General features: G+C 45.1%; 1 protein-coding gene across 2 annotated transcripts in view; it reads right to left on the bottom strand.

Annotated features, from left to right (window-relative positions):
- LOC119445304 (pre-mRNA 3' end processing protein WDR33) overlaps positions 1–23041 on the bottom strand; it is a 74868-nt gene that overhangs the window by 49132 nt on the left and 2695 nt on the right. For both annotated transcript variants that reach the window (XM_049663198.1, XM_049663199.1), the window contains exons 2-6: positions 20911–21175; positions 18039–18107; positions 10260–10364; positions 7598–7693; positions 3594–3745 (exon numbers count right to left, since the gene is read on the bottom strand). In XM_049663198.1, the coding sequence (XP_049519155.1) occupies positions 3594–3745; positions 7598–7693; positions 10260–10364; positions 18039–18107; positions 20911–21147 (659 nt within the window). In that variant the 5' untranslated portion in view covers positions 21148–21175. The remainder of the gene's footprint in view (positions 1–3593; positions 3746–7597; positions 7694–10259; positions 10365–18038; positions 18108–20910; positions 21176–23041) is intronic.

Here is a 23041-nt window from a genome sequence, read left to right as displayed (position 1 = left end):
TGTGCGATTACACTCAAAGTAATGCCCAAGATAACCACGGTTCATATTAGTCCTAACAACTTTGAGAAAATGAAAGTGAACTTGGCCTTTCATCTATTTAGTCTAGATGTTTTGCGCGGCCTATTTTTTTACAAAGAGCAAATTGCAAAATCCTGTGATTATGCAGAAGCTTATCATAGTGATGACGTCAAGAGTGCCGTCAGGTGCACTCAAACCTTTTTCCAAAGAAGAGGAGCTATTGGAAGGCGCTCTTGATTACATTAACAAATGGGAAGCAGCCACTGGACCCTCAAAAAGAGGTTTCCTGTCGCCTGGCACGGCAGAGGGGCTTAGAGTGACTTTGAAAGCTACACTGGATCTGCTAACCTATCTGTCAGAGAAGGCTGGTTACAAGTACCTCCTAACGTCAAGACTAAGCCAAGATGCAATTGAAAAGCTGTTTGGCATAATTCGCCAATTTTGTGGCTGCAATGACCACCCGACTTCTGCACAGTTTCTGACAGCAGTAAACTGCCTCAGCTTTTACAATTTGGTTAAAGCTCGAGACACTGGAAATTGCGCAGGTGGAATGCTCATGTTGTTAGTTGGAACAAACAAGCTGACTAGCCATGTAGATACTCTTGACTCTGGGAAGCTGGATGAAGCATCGAACACTCTCCAGGCCTCTTCGTTAGTCCCTGATCACGTGTATCCTGAACAGACCAGTGACGCAAGACTTGACTATTATTTGGCTGGCTATGTTGTCCGGCAAAAGATCATGACAACAAAATGACGTGACTGTTTTGAGCGTCTTCTCATGTCAGCAGAAGATGCGGACAAGGACATTTTGTCTTTCACTGCGTTTTGTAACAAAGGCGGGCTGCTGTGCCCATCGCAAGAGCTATTTTCCTTCGTAGAAGCTCTTGAGGATTCCTTCACCCTTTGGTTTAGCTGGAATAAGCTTCACAGAGACAGCATAGCTGAAGTCGCGCATTGCTTGCAAAGTATACCGCTTGTCGGCTGCACTGCTCACAAAGATACACTGACTAGCAGCATTGTGAAGTTCTTCATCATGACTCGCCTTCATTTCTACATAAAGTCCCTAAACAAAGAGTGAGCATCCACAAGAGAGAAAAAAAAAGCACTTGAAACTTCGCAGGATGACATGAGAACCATAAAAGCGAATGTGCAGTGTGTTCAGTTACACCTCTTCGCGTTAAATATTAAGTACAGTGGCTATACTAGTAGATTTAAGTGTCTAATCGACTTGGTGTGTATGCTTTCCTTGCTTTACAAGAATGTTGCTTAAAATATTTTATTATTGGTTCTTCACTCATGTTTTTTCTCAGTTGTGCACAGTTATTGTTTCTCTTTTGTGTATGCGCTGCATTGAAATCAGTATTTCTGCCTTTGCTTCATGCGTATTACCATTACATTAGGGCTGCTGTAATTTTGTCTGTATTGTTCATGCCCCATACTGCGGCTTTGCAATGTAAGGGGCGAGAACCTATCAACATGAGCGCTTAATTTTTGTCCCTTTGTTATCCCAATTGAAACTGGGCAAGCAAAGGAAATAAGAATTCTAATGTTCTCATTATTATTTTAAATGCACCGTCAGCCTTTTTCGGTGTTCTCGTCAAATGTGTTCTGTTTGTTTATGTTCCTTCAAACGAACCTGTTTTTTTATTCTTGTCAAGTATATGGTGTTCTGTTTGTTCGAAACGAATTGAAATTAAAAGTTTGTTATGAGCGACTAGCTCAAAACTAATTATGTTTCCTCATAACATTTATTGAAGCGACACTTTACAGTACACGGCAACACAGTGATTGATAAAAATTATCAATAATTGCACCGTACTTCGCTTATAACATCCCAGTTTCCAAGAAATTGCGCAAACGTGAAAATATTGAGCGAGCCAAGGCAATTTTCTATGTAACATAATCATCGGTGCATGCCAATTGAGGGCAGTTACATATATTTAAGTGAAATCCAATTGCATCTTTCTTTAATGGACAACTCGGGGACTAAATTCATCTTTGCAAGCAAGAACAGTTGTTTTCGTTCAAGCGTGCGTTTATGGACAGTAATTTGCGTGTAAAATAAGACAGCAGTGAAGCAAAACTCGAGGCGTGTCTGTGTGGCCTCCGAAGTAAACATGCCAAGACGGCCTAGATCTCGCAAGCAAATGACGTGTTATATGCGAATTTATAGCGCGCACATGTTGCTATAATGTTGCTGCGATCTTCGCAAACACGAGCGGCTGAGTAAGATGTACCATTCGAGGTAAAGAAAAGGAAATTTGCATCGCGAATCGGGGCGCTTATCCGGCCAGTCAATCGTCGAGCTTGGTCGGGTGACATGATGATGATGACTTATTGGCATCCCCTTTGAAACGGGGCGGCGACAAATAGTCACCTAGCCTGCTTGATTTAATCAGGTATACTATACATGTTCTTTATCTAGCATTTTTGTATACCTCTCATTATTTTTCTTTTTCAAAAATTTACCTTGTACCGCTGCCTATGATTTTAAGAGATCAGGTTGTATCCATCTTTTCCCTGCTTTTTTTCCACCAGTACTCTAATCGTCTCTTGCTGATCTCTACGGCTGATCTGTTTATGTTTCCTTCCACTTTAAACCCAAGCGCTTCTGGGAGTTGCATGTCACCTACGGTTCTCGCTGGCTGGATCCCGTCGCATTCCATTAGGATGTGCTGAGTGGTCTCTGGATCTTTACTGCAGCATACACATGTCTCATCTAGTTCCGAATATTTGTTCCGTTATGTTTTTGTCCTTAGGCAACCGGCTCGAGCCTCAAATAGCAAGGCACTGCCCTTTGTGTTATCGTACAAATTTTCCCTTCTAATTTCTTTCTTCTCATTCTTGTAAATCTCCATTGTCCTTTTCGTTTCCATTCTTGAATGCAACGCGAGCGCCGCCTTGCTGGCTGCATCTGAAATGCTCACAAAAGCGGCGGGGCCTTCGGCACACTTCCCTATTCTAGCCACTGTAATTGAACTCCTTGAAGTATACGGCCAACAACACTCTTGGCACTGTGTGAAGATAACAAGCTTAACACAGCGCCAGAAACACTTGTCGGGGATGTGTTCGATGCCGAGTCACACGAATTTCGGGAAAGTGAAACAATCTCCGAAAGTGATCACATAAGAATACCGCCAAAGCCCTGCCTTGTCTTTAGACGACGATGAGTGATAATAACTCGTTTCCAAATTGTGATTCCTTGAATAAAGATACCATTTTTCCCCCCCGTTCATCTCACATTACGTTCCCGGTTTTATTTTTTCTATTTCGTGTGACCATAAAGTCGACCCTCATGTTGCAATTGCAGTTGTGTTACATTCGAGCAAATACGGTACAGTACGAAGACAACTGTACTGCAGCAAAACACAGATGGCAGTGTCAAAGGGTGAAACAAACTTGAGCGCAATAAAAGATAATAGACGAGAAAAGACTTGAAGAAACAGAGTGTTAATGCGCCACCTACAGCGCAATAGTGTTACTAGTAGAACTAACTAAATTAAGGCAGCAGAAAGTGCCCTATCTCTCTGCCCAATGCCTGTGCAGTGTGTGCAGTGTCCCTGCCGGGTGCCCACCTGATGCCTCGAATGGCCTCCTTGTGGCCCTGGAACATCTTGACGTTGTTCATGTTGGACTGCCAGTACTTGACGTAGCCCGAATGGTCCCCCGTCACCATCCACGTGTCGTTGTGGCTCCACACCATGCAGCGCACCGACGAGTCGTGTGCCTGAAACCAAAGGGACGACGAGGCTGTTCACCACCCGGAGTGAGGCCCATCTTTCACCCCAATCCGCAGCCAACAACTTCCAAGGCCGCCCTCCCTCAGGTTGTTGAGAGGCGTTAGCACTAAAGACGTACGCACAGGAAGGGGAAAGGAACGCAAGTGCGTCCTTACCCCCTCTGTTCATCTTTTTGTTTTACCACTCATTATCATCATGAGCCTATTTTTTAGGTCCACTGCAGGACGAAGGCCTCTCCCAGCAATCTCCAATTACCCCTGTCATGCCCTAGCTGATTTAAAGTTGTGCCTGCAGATTTATTTTCTTTTCATTGCACCACCTAATTCTCTGCCGTCTTCAACTGCACTTCCCTTCCCTTGGCACCCATTCTGTAACGGTCCACCGGTCATCTACCCTACGAATTACATGGCCTGCCCCAGCACCATTATTTTCTCTAAATGTCAACCAGAATATCAGCTACCCCCATTTACTCTCTAATCCACACTGCTCTTTTCCTGTCTCATAACGTCATGCCTAACATTTTTCCTTCCATCGCTCGTTGTGTGGTTCTTAACTTCTTCTCAAGCTTCTTTGTTAACCTTCAAGTTCTTGCCCCTATACATTAGTACCAGTAGAACGCAATGATAGTACACTTTTCTCCTTTTCTTTATACTTTGTGTGCTTTTTTCTATAGTGCCGATTCCCCTGAGCAGTTACACAAGACCAAATAGCCTAGCAGTTATTCTCTCTTGGGTGGGCAGGAGATGCTCTACTGAGTGGCGGGCACCTCTACCATCAGGTGCCCGCCACTCAGTCATGCCTACTGGTGGGCAAGGCAGCATATGGCATGCCAATACATGGCCAGGTGTTCAGGATGATACATGACAAACAGAATCCTTCTTGTGGTCCACCACGGTGCAGCTTGTGTGTGGCTTACGCCCAAGTAATCTCTTGTCACACAATCACTAGACAGCAGACTTCTGGCTGCAATATGTCCACTTCTCAAAAATTTCTGAGGGGAGCCCTGCTGCTGGTGATAATTTATTGGCATCCCCCATGAAACAGGACGGTGGCAAATAGTCACCTAGCCTGCCTCTCGTGAAGCTACCGCCGTCTGGCAGATTTTATCACAATTGATTTCGCCAACATGAAGAACTGTCTTTGTAAAAAGTGCTCACACCTGGGTTTAAGGGGGGAGCAGGGAACGAGAAATAACTTTTTGTTTCTTGGCAGAAAGGGCTGGAATTTGCAACATACACTGCACATTGCAATAAAGAGACAGACCTAAAATTTATTATCTTCATTAGTTTTTGTTTTATAAGAATTTATAAGAATTTACATGTTCCTTGCTTGAGGAAAGCCTGGCACAGTAACGAAACACAGTAGGGAACTGGGAATACTTTGTATGTTTGCCCAAATGTCTAATCTACATCAAGACAGTGTTACATATTTTTTTTTTAGTGCCCTCATAATCTTTTGCTCAACATGACATGCATGTGACTGTGCTTCACTGCATAGAGCCATGTAGTTATTGTGAAATAATAAAATAATGGAAAGATAAAGAAACATTTCAAGACTGTCTTGAAGTACACCACAGTTTATCGATCACAGTAAAAAACAAGCTGGATCAAAATCGGTCCAAACATTGTTGTCCTATGCTTTTCACGAGCGAGGTGACCGAAAAAAAAAATTAGAAAAAAAAATGCAATTGAGAAAACGGGCAGCAAAGTTTTGCAAGCTGTGCAGATTTATTTGCATCAAGGCTGTAATATTTGGCATTATTGCTGTCAGGCATCTTATTGCACCTTTGCCTCTTCGTTTAGTGGGCTTTGATAATTTGTTCAGAGCCTGGCTGGTCCTTCAAATGGAACTTCCGTTCAGTTGCGGACACTGCGCAAAGGGAGTCGCGAACACTGCATGCTTGCGCTTCTGCCGTCACTGCTGACATGAAACGCGGCTCAAGACGAATCGTCTGGTGAATCTTTGGTTATCACAGTGTAGCTCGTCGACGGTTGGGGCTCACTCGCAGGCTGTGTGTCCGTATCGCACGATGCATCAGAAACCGAGTACACCCATCTTTGTCGGCGATGGTTACCTTCGACCTGTGTCGCCTTCAATGATGCGATATCTCGGCTACTGATTCGCACGGCCGTACCCAGAGATGCGGGAGCCTCCGTTGGCGCGTCTTCCGTCGACTGTGTTATCAGTGCTGATGGCACAGGGCGATTGTCGGACTTCGCTGCTGGAGTCACACGGTGAAAGATGGCGCGGCACGTAATCCACATGTTCAGTCGGGTGCTCCTCCACTTCTCCAGCTAATCATCGTAGGTAATCATCGCTAATCATCGCTTCCGTATTCCAAAGGCATGTTTCGTCCAAAATTTCTTCTCAAACGAGCGACTATCTATCACTAACCTGGGAGCTCTTAGAAATGGGAGCTCTCTGAGCGTCAAGTGAAGACGCCGGCATGGTTTGCGAAGCAGATAACTGCGGTTGCCATCTTGGCGGCTGCCACAGCAGCAACCAATCGGGAGACGCCTTTCAGCACTGCAGCCAATTGGAGGCCCGTGTGACCACCTTCAGCAGACTCGTGCTTCTTTTGTGCTTGTGCATTTGTTACAAGATGGCGATGACAGAAGAATTGAGAAGCGGAACGGCAAAACTTTGAGCTTGCGAACGATACCAAAATGGCGGCGCTCGGTGGTGGGAAAGACGTGATTTTGCACAATTTAAAGCTGTTTTGTCGCCCTGCGCACTGACATATTAATTTTTTTCGGGCACTTTTAGTGCATTTTCAACCAAACCATTTTGATACAGCATAAATTAGGCGTTGCAGATACCAAAAAGCGTCGTTTCCAAAAATAGATTTTTTTCTTGCAATTTTCGCTATCTGATCCCCGCGACCCGTCCCCCCTTAGGTGGGTGCCAGGTCCTTAATGCTGGGGAAAAGACGAGTAGGCCTGCGCTCATTGTGCCTTGATTCCAATTGTATGCTTCAATTTCCTTCGATTACGTACTTGCCATATTCTAAGGGAGAAAAAGTAATGCAAGATGCATTAGATAAAGCTTTATTCGCGTACCCACGACTGAGCTTCAAGCTAAGCCAAGTTAAAGACAAGCCAAAACTGCCACATCCCCGCATTCCAGTGGTGCCACAGTACTATACAAAAACCTCATATAGAGAGCCTGCAACAAGTCAGCGGTGCGACGCTGGTGGCGTTTTGTGGAGGTGACTTGCATGCTATCTCTAGCAGATGGCGGCAAGCAAAAGCACCGCACGTGCTGTAAAACAGCTCTTTTTTGCGAACTCTTGTGCAAAATATGCAAACAATTACCACTGCTGCATCCTAATAAGTACAGTACATTGATTCTTATTACTGTGGTGACCCGTCAATTGTCAACGCAATAGACGAGAGCACACACGGGCAAATGAATGGCTTGCAAAGGCAGCGAATATATGGCCGCAGCAGCACACAACCCAACGCCAGACGACCTGTTAGTGGCACTGAGGCGCTGCGTTGCTGCGCCCCTTATAGGTGCTGCACGTTCTCCATAGACGGTATTGCCAGATTTATCTCAAGAACATGTTGCAAGACCGCTGTGAATTCTACGCATAAATGAACATGACTGATGAACACAAAAGAAAAGAACTGCAAGAATGTGCAAGAAGGTGAAGAAAGGCAGATTCGCCATAAATATATAGACTTGTTTGTTGTTATTCCCGGCTGGATCACTCCCTCAAAAAAGGATGTTCCAAAAAAAGGATGTTCTATGTCTCACAACTTGTTCTATGATCACTGCAAACACAGACAAACCAAGTTCTGTGCGTGACTCCCGATGACAGAGGCAGTTGAGCTCACCTGCAGAATGGTCTCAAAGTTGAACGTGAGTCCATTCCAGAGGGTGAACTCCCCACTTGATGCCCCCGTGATGAGCCGCCGACCCTCGGGAGTCCACTGAGAGGGGCAAGTGTGAGGGCATGAGCACTTCTCATAAGCTGTGCAAGTGTTGCCCACGCCATCAACACCCTACAACTTGATACAACAGAATTCTCAATACACCAAATACTTTTAACTTTTCTAACTCGATTCCAAAGGGGACTGTGCACATATAGTAAAACCTTGTTAATTTGTATTTCACGGGCCCACAAAAAATGTCCAAATTAATCAATTGGCGAATTATCGAAGGTATCAAGAGAAGAGTAAACAAATGCTTACTACGTCAACACATTCTTTTTTACTGAAAGAATTCTGCTTCTATTTTGTACAAAAGCAGTGCAGAAGCTGCCATTCTAGACATATAGTGACCGATTAGTGCTCAAGGTGATGAGGGCCTTGCAACCTCCTCTTCAAGCAGTGTAAGACCCAATCACTTTTCACTACCACACACACATCCCGATCACCTATGAGCTGGTAGGATTATCCATTCATTGCAATGTAGCCGACGGGTTGGATGCAGGCTGCAGTAGTATTTATGCTCGACAGCTTCCACCGTGTTTGTGAAATTGTGCACCGAGTCAAAATGAAAATGAAAGTACAGCTCGCTGCGACCACTGCGGACGAAACCGTGGTGACTATCGATGCGATCATGGATGGTGACCACGCAGTCCTGAAGGCATGCAGCCAACACGGTGTCATACGCAGCATTAAACGCAACGATAAAGGCTATAAAGGCACAGAGAACCACGAAGCGTAACCGCACGGTTCCCACTGATGACTACGGGAATTCCAACTCCGCTGTTTCGTTTCAGTTGCACGCTAGCGCTGCTTTTTCTCTTTTGCGTCACACATTTGCGGCACGTCGCACTTGGCACGCTCCGAGGGTCATCCGAATTAAGCCGTGTGCCACCAACTACATCCTAACTAACGAGTGTGTGAAGCCATTAAATAATGCCTATGCTGGCCGGGACCAGAGGATGAATCCGAATTACCTCATCTTCCAAAATAACGAGGGACAAATTTACCCATATACGTTTATCTTTTTTTCAATTTATTCACGTAATTTTGGAGTGCAACAACTTAGATTTTATGGTGCTTTCACACCACACATAAGCAGGCCCTGTCAAGAGCAGACAAATTCTGCAAAGTGAGGATTACTGTAGGCAAATGAGTCTCTTGGCAACATGCTGACCCAGCACACCTATAACATAGTATTTACCTAACCACAATTTTCTGTACTATATCGAACTTTCCTTTAAATAGCGGGCAATGACACAGAGGTTGCAGCAAGTATACATTAAAAAGCCTTGCAAATGTATTCCGTGGTTTATTAAACGTTCACAGTCGCCTACCGACAATGCGGATATGCTCGATTACTGAGGCAGCCTTGCAGGAGTCACACTGAACCTACAGGCATAACGTTGGGCTGATGCAAATTTCAATTTTTTGGTTCGAAGATAACTTGAATAGAACAGTAATAGCGTGAAATAATTTCACACTGAATAGTTTAAAGAACAGTGAAATTGCACAAAGCTTTCGACTAAGCGGCCAGCAGTTGCTTAATTTAAGAAAGCAGAGGGGGTCCTTTAATTGCAAGGATGGAAAGATTCATCTCATAAAAGAGTTTACATTAAAAGTGCTGTTATGAAAAAAGGCAAGTGCACTTCTTTACAACGTCAGCAGTATTCAGTCTTTTGCTCAGTGTATGGTTTAGACTACTTGAAATTTCATGGTGGTCCAGGCCACAGGAGTGTTTGGTTTGGTTTAAAAAGTGTTAGGTTTACTTCATTATAATTACCCACCGTGGTAGCTCAGTGGCTGTGGTGTTGGGCTGCTGAGAGCGAGGTCGCTGGATCGAATCCCGGCCACGGTGGCCGCATTTCGATGGGGGCGAAATGCGAAAACACCCGTGTACTTATTTAGGTGCACGTTAAAGAACCCCAGGTGGTCCAAATTTCCGGAGTCCCCCACTACGGCATGACTCATAATCAGATCGGGATTTTGGCACGTAAAACCCCATAATTTAATTAATTTTTTAACTTCATTATAATTGATCATTTGTTACATCCGTGTTCTTTATATTGACAGGTATACATGTTTATCTTTCACCGGTGGCCGCTTTTCATCGGCTAACAAATGTTAAACGTTATCGCTCGGCGCAGGACGCGCCTGTATTGGAAGCTTCTAGACCGTGATCGATGCTTCTTTCCGTTGCCTGTTTTCACCGACGCTTATGTTATCTGATTGTATGACCGACGCGAATTGTCTAGAACTTTCTGGAAGACATGCGGGCACCAGGGAATAATCTGGAACATTCGATGACTCATGTATAAAAGCCGACGCATTTCGTCGCTGAGCAGATTTCGACGATCGCCGACTGTGTTCGCCGCTTTCGTTGTGCTTCGAGCTTAGCTTGCTTTTGTGGGCACAGGTTCGCCCAATAAAGAATAAGTTTCGTCATACACAGTTTCACGACTGTTTACTTCAGCGTCACTACTACGTGACAATATCTAAGCACGTTAAGCTTCCAGCACGGCCTTCTCACACAGCCCCAGTGTGTGCATCAAGAGCCAATTCTACTCACCACTACGCAAAAGATGGGACAACGCATCTTGTTGGTGGAGGTGCGCACAAATTTCGTGGTCACAGCATTGATGGGGTTGGACAGCATGGCCAGGGGGGGCATCAGCTGCACAGAACAATAATACAGTGAAATGTCAATTTAGAATCTTAATTTAAACAGACGGATAATTTGAATTGCTCTGGTGGTCCTGGAAAAGTCCTATGCATTGGAATATAGAAAAACTCCCACTAATTCGAACTCCAAAACCCACACAACAGTTACTTCAAACAAGATCTCTCACTCTTATGCACCGTTTTTCGGACAAACCCGAGTTACTGTATTTTCTTGGACTATGCTAAGGCCTTTGATACCCAGGGTTCGTACAGGTTTCCAAGGCAAAATTTCAAGGATATTCCAGGACTTTCCAGGACCTGTCACAGGTTTTTCAAGGACTCAAAGCAGCATCCAAAGTAGGATTTCTTTACTCTAGCATTCCCAAAAATGACTAGTTTTAATGCACTTAGAATAAATAAATGTATATCACAATTATAATAAAAGTGTGTAGCATTGGTAAGTTAACACAAAATGAACGCTTACAACAGCGGCTGAGATTTCTCCAGTATAGGCTGGAGAAATCACCAAAAATATTTATAACATTCAGCATAGGGTTATTGCACTAAAATAAAAAGAAAAAAATGCATATCCCAATGATGTTAATAATGTCTAGCCTTGATCACTTTGCAAGTTCACAACACTACCAAAAAAAAAAAATAGTTCGCAAAACCCAATGAATGCTTCCAACAGCTACTCTGACTTCTCCAGTATTAACTGGGAAAGTTTACCGAACATTTCCAAACCATTCGGTGTAGTCTTGCTACACATCCATTAAATTATAACAAATAGATGTATATTGCAATTTGTAAAACATGCCTTGTCTTGATCATTCCTCAAGTCGGCAATATCAAAAGTTAACACAACAAACACTCACAACAGCTGCTCAACAGCTGCTCCATCCTTGTCGCGGTGTGAGAAGGTTGGAGCAGCAACGCACGCGGCGGCAGGCCGACTGCAAGTCGATCGACCCCGAAGTCGTCGCATCTACAGATCGCTGTCAAGATACGGCGTGCGCCGCTGCGCAAACTACGCAGTTGCTACGAGTACAGGCGGCCCCTCCTCCCTCCCGGGCAGCCTTCCTGCTTTCCTGCCTTGTGCGCGGGGACGATGTTATCGCCATTGGACTTTACACGGAACATCGTGGCAACCACAACGGCAGAAATGCACCTAGAGTGGAAATATATGGCACCCATATGCTTGCGCGTGACACGCGTTCACGCAGCGAAACGTCACTGTAACTTTTTAAAAATCACTTACCGAAAGAACAGGTGCATCTTGTATACCAGTGCGACTTAAATATGTTTTTTTTTCCTCCGGAAAAACTGCTGTTTTGAGGGGGGTGCGTCTTAGAAGACACGCTTCCTCCCTGCTTTTCTAGCGCGCGCGAGATTAGACGCGGTCGTCGGCTCCCCTCGCACGTTTTCACTCGCACATACAGCATACGGCGACTGCATTTAGGGCCGCAATTTTAGGGCCACAACGCGTCATAGACACCATCTTTATGTAGCATATACGGATCTCAAGGGTCATACTTTTTTTGGCGGAAACCGAAAATACGTCATAGTTGTTGCCCCCGGCACTTTGGGCGGCCAATGCCATCGTCAAGCCAAGCGACATGAAAAGTCAAAATGGCCGCTCGGGCCGGCGTGAGGTGGCAGTTCGCAACGTATGGTGCGGGAACGGTCCCACAGTTGCGACGCAACAGCGGGGTTACCAATGCATTGGGTTCTATAGGAGCTGCGCTGGGACCGGCCGAAAACGAACAGCCGGGAAAACGCAGCACTAGGGAACGTAACAGCGGGGTTCTACTGTAACACTATACGACGCCATCGTGGCGCTCGCTCTTCGTTTCCGATGCCTCACGCTTGTGCGAAACGACACGCGTCCACGCAACCGGTACCTGGTGTGACATTCCAAGGATGAGTGGTTCGACGAAAACGGAAAACGGGTGTGCGTTACAATTGACGGCGCATTAGAATCGAGTAAATACGGTAAGCGTTTCTTTTTCGAATTTTTGTGCCGAACCTGCATATAACGAAATCCGCTTCATAACGAAGTTTTTCGGGAATTTGTCAATTTCGTTATATCCAGGTGTAACTGTATTACTCATTTTTACCTCGCACATGCAATGACTGGAACCACCTTCCTGCATTGGTCGCCATTATTACAGACGCATCGAGGTTCACGACTAATATTTTCCATGCCATCTAACAAATATTTTATTCATTGTTCTGTATTCATTTTCTGTGTATGTACCACTCCTTTCTGTAGCGTCTACGCGCCTTGAAATTATGTGAAATAAATAAATAAATAAATATATAAATAAAGGCAAAGGTTCTATGCGTGGCTAGCTACTCTAATGTCTCGTGTGCCATAAAAGATTACAAGGAAAGATGCGCATGGAGTCAGCCGAGACCAGCGGGCGCTTTCATCACGTTGCCATGCCTGCTGAGCTCTCCAAACCCCCCCATGTATGCGTGTACGAGATACCTACGCGCGACTGTTTTCTTGCACAGAGTGGCAAGTCGCATGTACATTTCCATTCGCTCTTATCTCTACAGTAATCACACAATTTCCAAGGATCGAACGAAACGTCGCTTTATATTCGCTCATGTGAGCATATCGGGTACAGCAATGAAGGCTGAACTGCAGGCTCACGTTGAAAAAATTCCTAACAAAGAGCTTCTGTTGAAAGGATTCCTAACATAACACCTCGAAGGTGTGCAACTCGGGAAGCAAACAACCTTTTCTAGTCTGATGTTGCCACTCGGACTGGCTCGCCACGCGGCTGAAGCCACGTCACCCACAGAGACAGCTCGGAGCACGCAATTACCTGCAGCAAGCAGTCTCATCGCGGCGGCCGCAGTATCTACCCTATGCCGCAGATGCAGCTGCATACAGTATAGTGCAACGTATAGCGCAACGTCACGCTCGGTGCTCCGTCTGCTTCGACGCCAGCAGAAACTCTGGCCATGCCAACTTAAATCAACTATGCATATCTCACAGACCCATTTCCCACATAAAAGATGCCACGTCTTACTAAATAGACTGCCGCAAGCATGAAAACAACCACCAGGAGCTGCCGCCAAGAGTATAGCTGGCATGCAGCACAGAGCGCTCGCCCAAGCCAACATGCAGACTGCCCATAGACGGCGCCGCCACTGCCTTTGCAATATGGCAGCAGCCATGAAAAAAAAAAAAAAAAATGTCTATAGACTGCCCATGTCTATCCCACACAACAGCAGCCAAAAACCAGCATTGCCCACAGCACAGGGTTGTTGGCATTATGCAAGTCCCCTACAATGCTCTTATGCCAATTACAATACATTTTGCCACATAGCACTAAGCAGAACCTAACATGAAGTACTGTATCAACTGTTAATACCCATAAATGAGATAAGGTAGCTTTTTAACCATTCGTGGGTAACATATTTTTTTTAAGGTGCTCCCCCAGGGTTAAATTTTTTTATTGTAGAATTAAATTGTTCAGAGTGATTTTATTTGAGTAAAAAAAAAGGAAATAATTTTTTAGGTGACAATAAAGCAACAGAAATTATTTTAATGTGTGCAGTTGTATACATAGTTTATTGTTGAATGCATGAAAAAAACTAGCATAATCTTCTTTTTTTTTTAGAAGTATAATGACATTCACAGAACTTAGCTTTAGATATTTTGAATACATTTTACACAACTAGGGCCTGCATTTTGAAGTTTTCCCTTTCATTTTTCACTTTTATCATGTGTCATTCCAAGGGTGCCAAAACCAGAGTAGCGAAGTGGCCCCAACTTGGGAGTTGTATTCATTCCAGAATCATTCCACATTTTTAGACACCCAGAATTGAATGGGAATGGAATGATGGCACCAGTCGAATAGATGGAATAAGAATGAAATGGGAGCTCGAGATTCTGGAATGGAGTTGTAATGATATGGGCACCTAGTCCTGGAAAGCTAAATGTTGATTTTGAGCGAGACAATCAAACCTGTAAACTTGCCATTTGGACTAAACTGGACTTGGCCAATATATTGTATTTCTCCCATCAGCACTTTCATTATCTACCTATAGGTAACTACCTCTGCTGCGGAAATTATAAGCACTGCATTTTGCACACTCAACACTCCTGTAGACAGGGATATACCATTCTGCGTTACAAAAAGGAAGTGCACTTAAAGACTACTTTTAGTTGTCAAGAAAACTGATTTGGTTTAGCAACAGCACACTTGACCTCCGACACAAAGATGGAGGCTAAAATGACATCGCAAACTGTTGTACACTGCCCTACCGAACATATCAATGCATTTTGCATTTATGTTAGTCTTCAAAGTGACAGAATAATCTAGCCGGATGCATGGCATACACAACAGCGTCAGATTATTTTCTACTTTGCCTTAGGCGAATGAGTTTCGAATGAATCACAGCTTTTTGGAAATGGTGAACCTTATTTAGAATGCAAGCCTTGCTTGTGTCACAGCACGCCATGAGGTCGTGAACCGTCCAACACGTGTGGAGCTGAAGTGAAGCTAACTTCAGCGGTCACAAGTTGGCAGTTGTAGACTATAGTAAATACATGAGAAATCGATGCACCGTGATGTCAGGAAATAGTGTGATGTTTGGCTTAATCCTAAATTGAAAAACTGTAAACACGACTAGGAGTAATTTCATATGGAAAGGCTTGTAATGAATAACTTTTGAAATTATGGTTTTTAAGGAGCATGGAGAGTGAGCCTTTGCTCTGTCTCTTCACGTTTTTCTATGTAAGAAGGGAAGGGCTTCTGAAGAGGGGACCACAATTCAGGCTGTCACCACAAATTGACCTCTTTTGGATATTATTTTGATTGCAAGAACTGAATATTATTTTGCAATCACATCACATATTCGTGACCTGTCCAGTTAACATATGTTTGTTGACGCTATTTGACAAGACAATAAAATTTATGTCTTGTCTGTTATATTTATGTCTAGTCCTATTACACGTGTAGTCTTGCGAGCCGCCACGGCTCCGCTCACACAGCTTAGCCGCGGGGCCACACGAGAGAGAGTGGCGGACCAGATAGTTTCGCTTCCACGAGCCAAACGCGCCTGCGCATACGTCCACGTTTCTGCCACAGCGCCAAGCTCTGTTGGATGTATACATTGACAGGTTCGTGAAATCTCACGAAAGTGAAACCATCTCCGAAAGTCACGGAGGTTGCCCGAGAACACTGCCCCAGCTGCGTAGTTGGCACACCATTGTGTGTGCCACGTGCTAGATGCTCCCTTCGACTGCGTCACTGTTCCGCCAGTTTCGTGACAACATGAGCAAACCAAGTAAAAAGCGGAAGCGAAAGACCAAAACATTACATCGTAAGGGCGTTATTGCAACGGCTGTCGCGTCAGGTGCTAAAAAGTTGCATGTGGCAAACGCAGAAGCCTTTTGCTATTGCTTCATTAAATTTTCATTGCACACATGACCGCATAGCAGTTCGGCAGGCGGTGGAGCCATAGTCTTCTTTGCATTTTGAAAGTTGGGCACACCACTGGGCATATACTGCAGTAAAGGGCTATAAGTCAGTATAACAAAGTAATGGATATAACGAAGTAATTTCGGCTTCCCCTTCAACTTCGTTATAAAATTACATTAATTAAATTATGGGGTTTACAAAATACATTTCAAGGCCCGCTTTTAGCGCAAGCACCGTATACGCTGCTCTTGCCGTTTGGAAAAGGCATAATCAGCTCTGAAAGCACTTACATGTTCTCTAAAGCTGTGGTCAAAGCTTCATGTCGTACACAAAGCCACCGTCTACGATATTCGTCGAAACGGAGGTTTACTGCGCCGCACAGGCGTCACGTGCTTGCATTGTAAATGCGGAGGCAGCTGAGGCAAACAATGGACGCGTCACCACGTGATCAAACATGGCAGCGCCCACGGGAGTGCTGCGAAAAGGGTCAATAAAAGGAAGTTCCGAAGCATGGAAGCCCGACCAAACTAGGCGCACGGCAGCTCACCCCCCCACTCCAGTCCGACCGCGACGAAGATTCGACAGCCGAGATGAGTGAGCACCCATGCACGAACTTTAGAAGCCGCGAAGGTCATTCACTTTTAAGCCATGCTAGGGTAACTGTACTTTCAAGGCATGTCTCAAGCATGCTTTAGGGCAAAGCAGTACAGAGAGTAGGAATGAAACGCGTTTAGGACAGACCCGTGGTTCGCACAGCGATGAGTTTTGCGTGCTACTGTGCACACGAATCTACCAGCACTAGTTGCACTTTGCCCACATCGCAGATCGCTTTCAAGATGAGGCCCTCGCGGGCGCTCAGTTTGTGCACGTCGCAGATTGCTTTCAAGATAGCGCCCAAGCAGCCGCTGTTGTCAACAAGATGCTAACGTCTCGTCGTCTGGGGAAAATGACAATCTGCTAGACACACTGACTCCGGCGACTGCTTTTAAAGTAATGGATCCTATTCACCTCATCAGAAAAGTCAGAACCCACGACAATGACATTACAATGGCTCTTTTGCCGGACTGTAAGATTTGCATAACGCCTTTGCTTGCCGTGAAGCATAAGAAATCCAGGCTGACTGACTTCTCCAAATAAAACTTACGGAAAGCTTGCCAAGCTTTCCGACTTTGTCCAAATATGCAGTGAAATTGTGATAATTCAAACCGCTTCAATGCGATGGTGCATGTGCCGCAAAATGAGTGCTTTGCAATTGGCTGGGCACACGTGTTGGGTTAGGCATCGGCCGCAATGTACAAAAAATTCTGTAACAATGGCGCAAAATGAATTCTCTTGTCAAGTTGACACTTTATTGACCGCCTTCGGTACGTCTCAACCTATGCCCCTCACCATCGCGAAGATTTCCCGGACGATGATTTCGGTTTCCCTCGCGGCTTTGCCGTTTGGCGTACGTATATACATACCAACTTCGCATCAACGAAGTTCCGCCACACCGAAATTTTTCGCGTGTCCCATGAATTTCGTTGTAGTGGGACTCGACTGTACAAACGAGTTCGCTATTCGAACCTGCATGATGATGTACTGGGCCACAGTTATAACTTCATAAAAAATGGTTGCTAAATAAAACATGTGGGAAAGCACTTTGCACAGCAAAAGTGTCTTGAATAGATGGGCCACTATTCCAACAAAGGCTCCTATGAACAATGTTGCAGAATCTGAGATGAAATGAATTTTTTACTGCAGGAAAATACCTTGGCAGGTGCTCGACCAGTGAGGAATAGAAGTGCAGAACAAGCCAGCGGAGTTAGAAAGGCCACAAAAATTGCACCATAGGGAGATTTCTGCTGCCCTTTAGGAATGGGAAAGCAGCATAATGCACACGGACGAAAGGAGAATGCAAGACGCATGCAGCACTTGTGTCTTATGCTTTCTTTTTGTCCTTGTCTCTTACGCTACTTACCAGTGCTCATATCAAACCAACTAGTGCAAGCTTCCATCGAGTCAATTCTATTGCCCACCGTTGATCCACTTGTTGTACAGATGCTCAATAATCATCCAGTAGTTATACCACTTTCCTGCACTGTGCATAGTGCAAACAAGGTGCCACTGTATCAAGCTTCCAAATCAGCGGCTTATGACAGAGGCAGGGCCTAGGTGACCAGTGCTAGCCAACTCAGCGGCACAGGGAGCGGAACGCTGTGCTACTCTGAAAACTTTCCCGGTGAATCTAAGAAAACATTACTCACCCTGGTATAGTAGCCCGAATCCGGCTGCAGGGCTCTTGCATCACGATAGTCCCTCTGCCAGACGCGATTCTGCACACACAAACAAGCTCCAATGTTGCAAGTCAACATGACACAACCACCACTCTAGACAAGCACAAGATTGCATGCCACAAATACTTGTTCAGTGGCTGGTGCAATCGAGTATCCGCTGTATTCACACTAATGGTCTTATCACCAGGTAGTCAATTCAACACAGGCCAGAGTACATTCAAGCCAACTTGCAATGAACTTCATCATAATGATCCGCTATGTCTGAGCATTTGTAACAAGTGGACTGCCCCAAAATATCACAATAGTCTGTTAACAAAAACTATGTAAAATTGTTTGATTTTTTCTTACCACAGACCAATCAAATGCAATTTATATATAGGCTGCTCAAAACCGGCAAGTGCTCATAGTGATAAATACCAAGATACCGCAGTATGCTTAGCTTCTTGAAAGCATGACATGAAAGATCAGCGGGAGAGGTTTTTCTTCCTTTTTTTTTTCCATGTCACATGTAATAATGCAATTTATACACCACTGACTTTGCGTGTTTGAACACTTTGTACACCTTGTTTTGGCTGGTTTTGTACACACATTATTCATGCAGCACGTCGCTATCTCGGAGGCTATGTAGCTACACGCAAGTGTTGTGTGTAGACCGGCAGTGCAAAGATTGAATGCTTTTTCTATCTTATTCAAATCGCAGATATATATATATATATATATATATATATATATATATATATATTAATCATTTACCTAAAATTAGAAATAACGGTATTATTGGGAATGTTTTGTGATCACGAAATCAGTCAATAGCTGTAGGTGGGCTTCGCTGATTGCGATAACGACATCGCGAAGGCGAGAGCAAACGATTTTCACACGAGAATGTAAATTCCCTCCTGCATGTTCACAAGAGCCTCCTCTACAGATCGGCAACGTTTTCTTACTCCGTTGAAAAACAAACGTGTTTCAGGGACCCTTTAACAGTTGCTAGGTGAAAAGGCGTTTAAAAGAACCAAGACGTCTCTTGACGTCGAGTGACCGAGCCAGCAAAGAGTATTTCGTTTACTGGCCCTGCTGGCAGGTATGAATGTGCATTAGCTTTTCTCGGGATTAAGTAGTGTGAAGACATGTCTCATCATTACCCACCAAAACGAACATCGGTGCGCAAGGATGCTAATAGCGTGTATGCATTGACGTCATAGAAACCACCTTATTGTTGTGCAGCTATCATGGCAAAAAGCTGTGAATAGGACAACAAAATGGCATACGTGACATCACGTAAATACACACCATACAGACGCGCATTATCACACATGAATGCTTCGAAATGCAGGCTGGAATTTCGCAACACTTAACTGGGGCAACTCCTGATATTCTGAAGATGAACAAAACCCTTGCTATTGAACTGGCTGCTATTCCTTTCTAAACTAGACTGAGCATCAACACTTTGTGCTTGTGCTCAGTGTTTCGGAGCAGCTCTAGCATAACTCAAGGCATCTTTACGAGTTTGGCGCGGCTTGTTGGAGCAAGTTGTAAATGTAGCATTTTGGTGCAATCGGCGCAGATGTACCACACCTGTACGTGGCCTGTGGTAATTTTGCTCTCCGGCATGACACCACGATAATGTCGATGGTGCCAGTAGTCACATTTTGAGACCTAAACTATAATACCTTATAAACGTTTCCCACCCTTCAAACGTGCTAAAAGTCATCCTTTGATGTTCTTGGTTCTCTTTACTGTCCCTCTAGGGTGCATCAGTAATCTTCTGCCACAGCCCTTTATCAATCCATACCAAGTTGGCATTAATTCTTTTTTCTTTCGAGCATAGCCTCACATATACGAGACACACAATTAAAATTATGAAGAACCAACTCTGGTTGCCATTAAAGAATGCCTTGAGCATGCTCTGGGAGGTGCTTATTTAAGGCCCAACCGCATGCACGCGATTTTCGAGCGACAGCGACAAGCGACGGCGACGAGCGACAGGTTTTGCCGTCGCGGAGGGCTATCCGTCGCTGTCGCTGGTCGTGTCGCCGGTTTCTGGCCAGCCAGAAAATATCGCTTGTCGCCCGGAAGTCAGCGCGACGACATCCGCTGGGGACAGCGATTGCACAACAACATGGCAGCAATCAGTCTGCCCGCTTCGATCTGAATTCGCTCTTGCAACTTGCTCTCTGCTGTGACAGCGAAAAATAAATAGTACAATCAGTCATCGCTTCACCTCATCGCTAGCTGAAGACTAAGTATCGGCGCTCTCTTGTCGTTATTATTGAGATCGGTTGTTTTGTTTTGACGCTGTTAGGCCTGAGACGCCACCGAGAGCCGAGAAAGTGTTTTAAGTTTTACTCAACAGATGGCGCCACGGCACCTTACGCTGGCGGCATGGGACAGAGTTCCACTGGGGATGCATGGGACAGATTTTCTCTGGGGATGATAGCATATTTTAGCTAGGTCTAGATAAAACATTGACCTTTTGATAAAATTGAGATTTCTTTACGCGCGCAAGATAACATTTATTCGCACAACAATGTAAATCCGTCGCTACTCTTTTTCGCGATGTTGCGTTCATGTGGTTGCTCCACTCCGCGACACGACAGCGCGACAGGGTGTGCCTGTCGCGTCGCTTGTCGCTGTCGCTTGAATATCGCGTGCATGCGGTTGGGCCTTTATGGCACTATTTCACACTATGTGTTATGAATGGTGCTCCCCTTACCACCGTGCAGCTTTAACCGCTGTGTCAGACTTCAACCTCATTGTCTACCTTCAGGATCGGCCCACGAAAACGGTTAGGCACAAAGAATCACAGATAGTTGCCAAAGAAATGTCTGCCCAGGACACGCACCTCGAGGTACTCAACCACAGCTGTGTTGTAGTCGACAGTCTTGCGGGCAACGGCCTTGCGTAGCCGTTTGCCGTCAAACTCGATGCTCTGCATGGACGACATGCCTGGTCTGCCCCCAACGGGCCCATAGGGTGCTCCTCCCTGGCCGCGTCCTCCTCCGTAGCCCCCAAATTTGGGGCCACCTCCATACTGGAAGCGGCCACCAGGAGTCATTGGCTGCGTCTGGATTACCTGCATGGTCACCCCTCGACTAGGCTACTGTCACCTGCAAGAGAGAGCAATAGGCGGCGTTCCAAAACACACAAGACATTTCATTGCCCTCGTTTCAACACCCAGGCAAGCTGGTGCCAACAGCTGTTTTGGAGCTGCCTCTTGACACTCCACATATTCGGTGCTCTAAATCAATTCAGTTGAGCAAACTGAGCTTTTCAAGGTTTTTTTGTTGTTGTTTTTGCATTTAAACTTGGGTGTAGCATTTTCTGCTCGTCCGAGGACCAGTAGGAATATTCCAGCATGCCAAAGCACAGCCTCCAAAACAATGGCATCATATGCTGTTGCAACAGAGAAAATCTGCAATCTCAGAGGCCATGCAAAACCTAATGCACCTGCAGAGTTTTGTTGCAGTGTTAGGAAGATGGACAGCCGCTAACAAATATATGGTACTTCCACATATCTTCCTCGCCTGTTTTATTATTTTAAGCTGTTTTATTACTGTGCCAACCCAGAGGCATTTCTATGTTTATAACCTCCTTTCTTAAATGCTACATTCAATTAATTTACGTTACTCTGAGGGAACCGTCGTAAATGCAGCTGCAACATGAACGGAACTTAGTGAAAACTTACCATAAAGTTTCACCCATTTATGTGAACTCACAAAAAAGAGGCTTCAGTGCCACTGCATGCAAGAAGTTTCATTGGTGTTTCCGACTTGCAGGCATTATTTTGTTGTGTACAATCGCATGGAGTTCGACGTGACGGATCTGAGAACACAGAGTTAGGACTGCCATAGGCATTACCCATCTGTCGGGGCCCTTTGTCTTTACTCAGGGCGAAAATAAACAGCCACACAATGCCAGAAGCTCAGCAAGAGCCGCTACTGCAGTAGCAGTGGCCAACATCAACGAGCACCGCCTGATCCCAAGCCTACAGCTGTTTTCAATTGCAAATGGCATACAGCCATATTCAAAATTGAATTCAATCAATTACTGACGCTGAAGATTCTATTGAACAGCCGCCAAAAACACTGGTAAAAAAAAATTTGAACAAAGTATATCTAATCTTGTCTGAAATAGTGTCGCTAATCCTGAAGTCATTACAATTCTCTGCCCAGAACTTGAAGGCATGAATAAAGCATGAAATAGCAAAATGTCTTAGCTTTCAGTTACTGCCCTCTTTATCCAGAAGGCATACATTCAAAAGCAGTGTCTATTCTCACAGCGGCCATTCTGGCTATTCTGCCGGCAGTTGGGCACGAGTGGGCAGATACTGCCCAAATTGTCCCTAATTCCACAAGGTAGAACCGACCATTTTTGTTCCTAGTGTGATTTCGTCCTATGAGGTCATTTAGCATGCGAGAATAAAAATATCGGAAAGCAGAGGTCTCAGAAGAGTACCTGAGATTATAATAAAGTGGGCAGCACAAGCACCCAAGGGGATAAAAGCTGGAACCAGGCCGCCAATGCTGCGTGTGGGTTCGACTGCAAAGGCCGGAACGTTGTTTGCATGCAAGATCAGCTGTCCGTGATAGTGGACAGCCAGTCTTATAGAGCCCCGGCATGCAGAGGCTCAGCAAGCCCAAACCCTGTCTGCATTCCTGCTTTGGTGTCCTCGTTGACCCTTCGGTGTCCTGAAGGTGCCACCAATGTATACCTAACAGACACCTTTGTTTACACTTAGTACTTGCACAAGTTCTCACTTCCCTCGCGGGTTCCGGTGTTGAATGCCACATGCATAAGCCTATGGGATTGCTGCTAATGTCTGCTCCCCCCCTCCTCGTGCAGTACACTTCTGCCATGCGTTCCTTTTTTCTTCAGCTGGGCAGCTCTGGCTACCCGCAGGCTGCCAGAACTCGCCATGACATCTTGGCCTGGCAGCCCTCGAAAGTTTTTTGGCTAGCAGACAACAAAAAGAG

This window comes from Dermacentor silvarum, chromosome 3 (genome assembly GCF_013339745.2).
Source record: "Dermacentor silvarum isolate Dsil-2018 chromosome 3, BIME_Dsil_1.4, whole genome shotgun sequence".
Classification (NCBI taxonomy): domain Eukaryota; kingdom Metazoa; phylum Arthropoda; class Arachnida; order Ixodida; family Ixodidae; genus Dermacentor; species Dermacentor silvarum.
The sequence above is the reverse complement of the archived record's forward strand: the minus strand, read 5'-3'. Positions and strand labels throughout refer to the sequence as shown.